Source organism: Pelophylax lessonae, assembly GCF_965119305.1.
Source record: "Pelophylax lessonae genome assembly, chromosome: 12".
NCBI lineage: Eukaryota > Metazoa > Chordata > Amphibia > Anura > Ranidae > Pelophylax > Pelophylax lessonae.
In genome coordinates, this window is record NC_138779.1 from 214,520,891 (window position 1) to 214,528,499 (window position 7,609).

The 7,609-nt window shown below is 43.0% G+C and overlaps 1 protein-coding gene across 1 annotated transcript in view; it reads left to right on the forward strand.

Moving 5' to 3' along the window:
• The window catches only part of LOC309569026 (zonadhesin-like), a 65,184-nt gene extending 57,919 nt beyond the window's left edge, over nt 1-7,265 (forward strand). The window contains exon 4 of the mRNA XM_082274787.1: nt 6,840-7,265. Coding sequence (XP_082130913.1) covers nt 6,840-7,113 — 274 coding nt within the window. The 3' untranslated portion in view covers nt 7,114-7,265. The remainder of the gene's footprint in view (nt 1-6,839) is intronic.
• Nucleotides 7,266-7,609: the final 344 nt, after the last annotated feature.

Here is a 7,609-nt window from a genome sequence, read left to right on the forward strand (position 1 = left end):
CTCATTCGATGTGCAAGACCTCGGAGATTAACCCAACATGTTTCGCAGCCTAGTTAGGGCTGCTTCTTCAGGGGTCTGTGTCATACTATATAATTGGAAGCCTTTAATGACCTATATAATGAAATAACAAATAATGGGACAAACATGAAGATCATACAAGATAAAAACATAATGGTCCAAACATGCAAGTGTGGCCCCTATGTATACCATGCACAGTGCTTCACCACAGACGGTCACCCGATAGCACACCAGGGAAAGGGAGAGTCTGCAACCCCCACATAACGTCTTACCCACGGATGTGGAGGAGAGATAAGACAGGGACACATAGAGAGCGTGTGGTACATGAACCAGAAAGGGTATCCATGTGATACCAATCGAGTTCAAGAGGTGAGAGGAAAAGCCACAAAAGTTCCCAAGGTGGTATCCAGAAAGTGTGTAAATGGGAAATCTATTAACAATCATTTACCTGAATGGTACTAAATTATATGAGACCCAGTAGCGGGACTACATAGACTGGAACCCTAAGGTCCCTATCTATAAAGAAGGAAGATAGAAAATATTTAGAGACATAAATAATCACAAAAGATAGTTATCTTCAGGAAAGCAAAGGGGGAGGGGACTGGAAAGAAAAGGAAAAGAAAAGCGGGGGTAACAAGGGGGGGGGGGAAGGGAAGGGGGGGGGGAAAGGCGATGGGAATGAAGGCATGGAAAGAGGGGGATGGGGAGGGAGGGGGGAGGGCAGAGACTGGGAGGAAAAGGGAAAAAAGGAGACTACCTCAGGGAGATACAAATGGGAATATTGAGAGGCCAGTGGTAAAAAACAGCTAAACGTCTGTAAGATGTAATCAGCAATTTCTGATAGGAATGCCAATTCTCGGGCAAGCCAGTGAAGACTCCATAAGGTGTCCAGGCAACAATGCCGCGATAGAAAGAACACCTGGTAGAAAACAAAGAGGAAATAGGGATGTCGCATGGCCTAGAAGATCCCAGCGTAAAAAGCTTTAAGGCATAGTCCAGGCAGGTACTTACCAGCGTGTGTTCAAGTAGATAGAGTGGCCATCTCGCATCAACTGACGCTCAAAGACCCGCTTAAATGCTACCTCAACCCGACGGCGCGGGTCAGATCCTCAACTGTGCGCGCACAGGAAGCGCGCACAGTGCTGCACTGAACCCGGCCACAATGCGCAGCCGCATGCAGCCATGGGGAGCAGATGTGGAGGTAGAAAACCTCATCGTCCCGCAACTCCACCCGAGGATCACACATCCGTGGGAGACAGGGGAGGACACAAGACCCATCCACCCACCATGGGGGCAAATACGGGCATGGGGACCGTGGGGGGCAAAAAACTGTGCATCGCAGACAGGAATATTAGCCACAAGCAAGTGGTGCCATCAACATAAAAACAAAAACAAAAATACAACATGGTGAATAAACAACATAGAGAAATTGCACTTATTACAGCGATAAATGTACAATATTAATAGTTATAAATACAACAGCAGCATAGCGATCTATCGCTGGAGGGGGGAAAAAAAAAAAGGGGGAAAGAAACCCCCCCAAACAGTACATCGCCATGCTGTATATAATGTGGTGCTGCAAATACAATCCAATGGGCAAATAGAATGTCCATGGACATTGCCAAAAAAGTCTTAACTGAAGACTGGTCTAGAACAAATTAAATTCATAAAGTGGATAACATACAACTCCTGGGAAACGGTCACCAAAAAACATCACAAGCGCGCAGTGCGATTGTGAGATAGGATGGATATTATTTCTCCCAGAGTCGGCCTAGTCTCGAGGTTGCCAGGCGTGTCAGTGAACCACAGTGCATAGGACAGGGATCCCATCAGGTGTAGATAGGGTGTTATGTCCTAGGTAATGACAATGGTAGATATGTAGGGCTGGGATACCGAACCCAGATAAGCCCTATCCCAAAAAAGGCTTGTAGGTTAATACCTCATTTATTCCTGGAGGTTTGATGGCATCAAGGGATTCAATCCAGTAGGCTTCTTTTTGTAGGATGCGCTTGTCCCAATTCCCCCCCACGGGGGTCTGGGGCAATAACATCCAATACCGTAAACTTCACAATTTGGTTATTGTACCCATGATGCAAACCAATGTGTCTGGTGACACTGGTCTGTATGGTTCCGCCGTCAGAGTGGTAAATGTGGTCCCCAATACGTTGGCTCAACTTGCGAATGGTCTTGCCAACGTAGAAGGCCCCACACTGACAGGTCATCAGGTAAACAACACCCTGCGTGTTGCAATCAGCAAAATGTTTAGGCCTAAAACACCTACCATTAGGTAAATAAACTCTGGGTCCACCTGTAATCCAGGGACATTTGTCACAGGATCCACAGGGATATGTGCCTTTTTTAGAGTGCCGGGGAACATTGTCTACTTTGTAGTGACTCTTGGTGAGACAATCCCTAAAGGATGTCGCACGTCTAAATACCAGATTTGGTTTGGTACCCAAATACTTGGCCAGAGTATAATCCTGGGTGAGAATGGGCCAGTGTTTACTTAGGATCCTACGAAGGAGGTTGTCATGTGCAGAGTAGGTGGTAATAAACCTGACGTTTTGATTGGCCTGTTGACTTTTGGTTTTATATAGAAGTTCAGCTCTCGACCGGGATATAGCTCGATTGTACGCCTTCCTTAGCAGTTTTCTGGAATAACCTCTCACAAGTAGACGCTCCTGCAGTTGTTTAGCTTGTATTTTGAAGTTGTCCTCTGTAGAACAGTTCCTGCGGAGTCTTAAATATTGAGCATACGGAATGCTGTTAATCAGGGGGGTAGGATGGGCACTTGCTGCGCACAGGATCGTATTGCCAGCACTAGGCTTTCGATATAGATCGGTGTCAATAGATCCATCTGGCAAAAGACTGATCTTCATGTCCAGAAAAGGGATTTCAAATTTGTTAAAAGTGTGTATGAATTTTAAATTCATGTCATTGTGATTTATAGCTGCAAGGAAAAGCATTAGATCCTCTTGAGTTCCCGTCCAAATGATGAGCAGGTCATCAATGAATCTGTGCCAGATTAATATATATGACAGCCATCTGTCCATATTTTCGTCCAAAAAGACCAGTCTTTCCCAGGCGCCAAGATAAAGATTGGCATAGGAGGGTGCGCAGCAAGTGCCCATCGCAACCCCCTGAGTTTGTAGGTATATTTGATCAAGGAAGGTGAAATAGTTTCTGGTGAGTATGAACCTAAGGAGTCTGAGAACAAACTCCATTAAAGGCCAGGTAGTATGATCTTGCTCTTTGAGGAAGGACTCAGCCATCCGGATGCCCTGGTCGTGCGGGATACTTGAGTACAAGGCCTCAATATCTATGGCAACGAGCAGGGCATCTGGAGGGACATGAATCTCTTCCAAATGCTTCAGCAGGTCTGTGGTATCCCGAATATAAGACAGAAGTCTCAAAACGTGTGGTAATAAAAAGGAATCCACATACCTGCTGGCATTTCAGTGAGTGATTGATTTCCAGAAACAATAGGCCTACCAGGAGGGCGCTCAAGGTTTTTGTGCACCTTGGGCAAGGTGTAAAAGGTCGGAGTTTTGGGGTGTTTGACATTTAGAAAGTTATATGTATCCCTGTCAATCAGGCCATCAGTAAAGGCGTTTGAACATAAAAGTTTAAATTCATGAATGAACTCCTGGATATTATCGGGAGAGATCGGGTGGTACCAATCCCGATTATTCAAGACCTCAAGGCACATGGTTTCATACTGAGAAGGGGATAAGACAACAATGTTACCACCCTTGTCAGCTGGTTTGATCAGGATATCTTTGTTGGTTTGAAGTTGTTTAAGGGCTGCTGTCTGCTCAGGAGTTAAATTATTGGGTATAGAGGGCCATGTCATTTTTTTAAGTTCTTGTGATACCCTTTGGATAAACGCCCAAATGTTGGGGTTAGTCGCCAAGTCGGGAAATTTCTCAGACTTGGGCTTAAACATTTTGGTCTTAGAGGAATTGACCAGTGTGAATGGATTAGTTTCCTGGGTATCAGTAGAGTCTATCAAAGAGCGAACTTCAGTATTGCCCTCTTCGTAGAGGAGAACTAAGTCTCTGAGTGCTCGACTTTCTGCCATAGAGAGGTGCTTGGTCTGCTCTGCCAGTTGTTTCTCCAGCATTTTTTGTTTTCTATCATCATCATACAAGTACTTGAAGGTTAAATTACGAGCAAATAAATGCAGGTCTTTGATAGTTTCAGATGTATCCAAAGGCCTGGAGGGGCAGAAACCTAGGCCGAGACCAAGCACCTCTCTATGAGCAGTAGATAATACAAAATCAGTCAAATTAATGATATTGAAGTCATTGGAAGGGGTGGAACGAATATTCAATGAGTTTTGGGCTTCATGTAGATGTCTAGATTTCCTTGTTTTGCGTTCCTCGGAGTTTGAGGGTTGGGTAACCCTAAAAAACCGTCATCCGTAGATGTGGACGCTGAGTCATCAAATTGTGTGTTTGGTGTCAAGCCTTTATTAAGGATTTTTTGTAATGTCGGTGCTAGATTGGTCATGTGAGTAGGTGTCTTCAATTGAGCATTGGTGTCCGGCTTTTTCTTGCTGTTGCTGTGAGATTGTGTAGGTGAAGGGCCCGTGCTTCCACGACCTCTTTTTTGTATTTTAGTGCGTTTGTTGGGGGCTAATTGCCCTTGTCTAGAAAATTGTGAGGTATGTGAAATGTAACTGGAAAGTGAAGAGTCAGATTCTAAAACTTCACCAGTGTGATTAGGGTGATGTTTAGTGTATGTTTTAGCATTACGTGAAGTTCATATTTTACTGTTCCATCTGTAGGCATAGCCTTCAGCGAAGGCTTGCTTATCCTTTTGGAATTTATTTTGTTTTTTCACAATAATTTCCTTATTCATAATTTCCAATTTGTTTTTAACTTCCAACCAATTCATAGAAAAGGCAGGTAACTCAAAAATATGTTCGAATTGGGTGTTCATTGTGTCCACTTCCTTATCCAATAATGTCATATCCGACTTGTACTGGACAACGAGTGACTTCATTAGATCTTTGCTACAGTTGTTGAGAATTTCTTCCCACTCCTTTTTAAAACTCTCAGAAGGATCTCTGAGGGTAGGGAGGGTATGAATTCTCAAACCTTGAGGACTGATATTTTCATCTATATATTTTTGGAAGTACTCGATGTGCCAGTACAAGTGCGATTTTCGCTTAAGGAGACTCTGCATTTTGTTCATATATACCTGGAGGTCTTCCTCAGCTTTGGTCCGAGACCCACATGTGGATTGAATACCTGACATAAACCCCGTCCAAGCCACACCAAGAAGATCCATGACTCCCAGCGGCACTTGGTCCAGAGGCACCAGCAAACCAGAGATGGCAACGACTCAAAATGCAAATGGAGAAAAAAAGGGAAAAATATTATAATTAGATAACCGCTTCTCAGAAAGATTGGAAAGAGAAAAAGACAAGTAAACTTGGCAGTTAGACAGTAAATAAATCAAATAGTGTACATTATCATAATACAAACACTGCTGGCACTAGGCCAAGCAAAAGGGGCGCCCTGGGGTGTGTTATCCACCCTAAATTGACAAAATGAGATTAAAGTGTTTGATGTACAAAAAATTATAACGAGGTACCAACATCCCAATTGAATAATCAATTCTAGGTAGGAGAGAGGACCTACCAGAGGAATGGGTGGGGGCTCAAGGCATCCAAGCCACCATCCAAAAGAAAGGAAAAGGACCCAAGATGAGTGAAAGGGAAAAAAGGGGAAGAAAGAACTGAAAATAGGTAGAGATAAAATGTGGGAGAAAAAGGGGGGGGTGGAAGAAAAAAGGGGGGAAGAGGAAAATGGAAAAAGGGGGAAACCAAAAAAAGAGAGGAGAAAAAGAGATCTAAAAAGAAAAGTGTGAAGGAGAGGGCTGGTGGGATTTTAAGGGTACCGTAGGAAAAGCAATAGCAACAATTGTAAAATTGAGTATTTTATTTTAACATATTAAAACCAGATAAGGGAACATATACAATACATGGTAAGATACATACAGTCCATTACAAAGGTACATAGAATAGGCAATCATAGATATATAACTCATCCGATGTGAAAGACCTCGGAGATTAACCCAACATGTTTCGCAGCCTAGTTAGGGCTGCTTCTTCAGGGGTCTGTGTCATACTATATAATTGGAAGCCTTTAATGACCTATGTAATGAAATAACAAATAATGGGACAAACATGAAGATCATACAAGATAAAAACATAATGGTCCAAACATGCAAGTGTGGCCCCTATGTATACCATGCACAGTGCTTCACCACAGACGGTCACCCGATAGCACACCAGGGAAAGGGAGAGTCTGCAACCCCCACATAACGTCTTACCCACGGATGTGGAGGAGAGATAAGACAGGGACACATAGAGAGCGTGTGGTACATGAACAAGAAAGGGTATCCATGTGATACCAATCGAGTTCAAGAGGTGAGAGGAAAAGCCACAAAAGTTCCCAAGGTGGTATCCAGAAAGTGTGTAAATGGGAAATCTATTAACAATCATTTACCTGAATGGTACTAAATTATATGAGACCCAGTAGCGGGACTACATAGACTGGAACCCTAAGGTCCCTATCTATAAAGAAGGAAGATAGAAAATATTTAGAGACATAAATACTCACAAAAGATAGTTATCTTCAGGAAAGCAAAGGGGGAGGGGACTGGAAAGAAAAGGAAAAGAAAAGCGGGGGAATCAAGGGGGGGGGGGAGGGGATGGGAATGAAGGATTTCACTTCCCCGGTTACTGAATCGGGCTGTTACCCATGTAGTATGCCACACTGCTCCGACATTGCAAATCCACCCAAATTTAGATGTTTGGCTTGTATGGAACATGGCTGCATCTGCAAGTGGGGCTATTACTTCCAGGATGACAAATGTGTCCCAGCATCTGAATGCAGAGTTAAGTGTCCAGAAAACATGGTCTTCCAAGCCTGCTCCAAGAAGCCCATCACCTGTGGCCAATTGTATTCCAAGGAAGAAAATTTGGAGCAATGTACGCCTCGGTGTGTATGCAAATGTGGATATATTCTAGCTAAAGAGGGCAGCAAGGAATGTATCCCAATAGCACAGTGCAAGCGCCCATGATACTAAAACACAGCAACAGTAGGCATGATGTTCATACCTCTGACCTATAGATGTCACTATTTGCAGTTGTTACATTTATAATACTTTCTATGCTCTGTCATTTTTAGTTCCATTTCCTGTTCTTGTTATTAATAACTCAGAAGGCTGCATGTGTTTTATGGATGCCTAAATCCGTTAATAAAAAGCACTTTATAACTACTTTGCCTCTGCGACTAAATGATACAACAATAGGATGTTAAGGATGATCTTCAACAATATGTTGATTTGTTTGGTACAAAATGTACAGAATATTATACATTTCTTTCACAAAAAAAAAAAAAATAATAAATATAAAAGGTTGCCTTGCATTGAGTCTGTTGTGTTATTTTTAACGTGGTACAGTGATTACATGGTTTGCACTCTTGCCCTGCAGTGCTGGGGTCTTAGTCTCAGTTCCTGCCATGAATGCAAATGGAAAGATGTTTTAATGGTCTTAACAAGTTTGACTTTTCTCTAA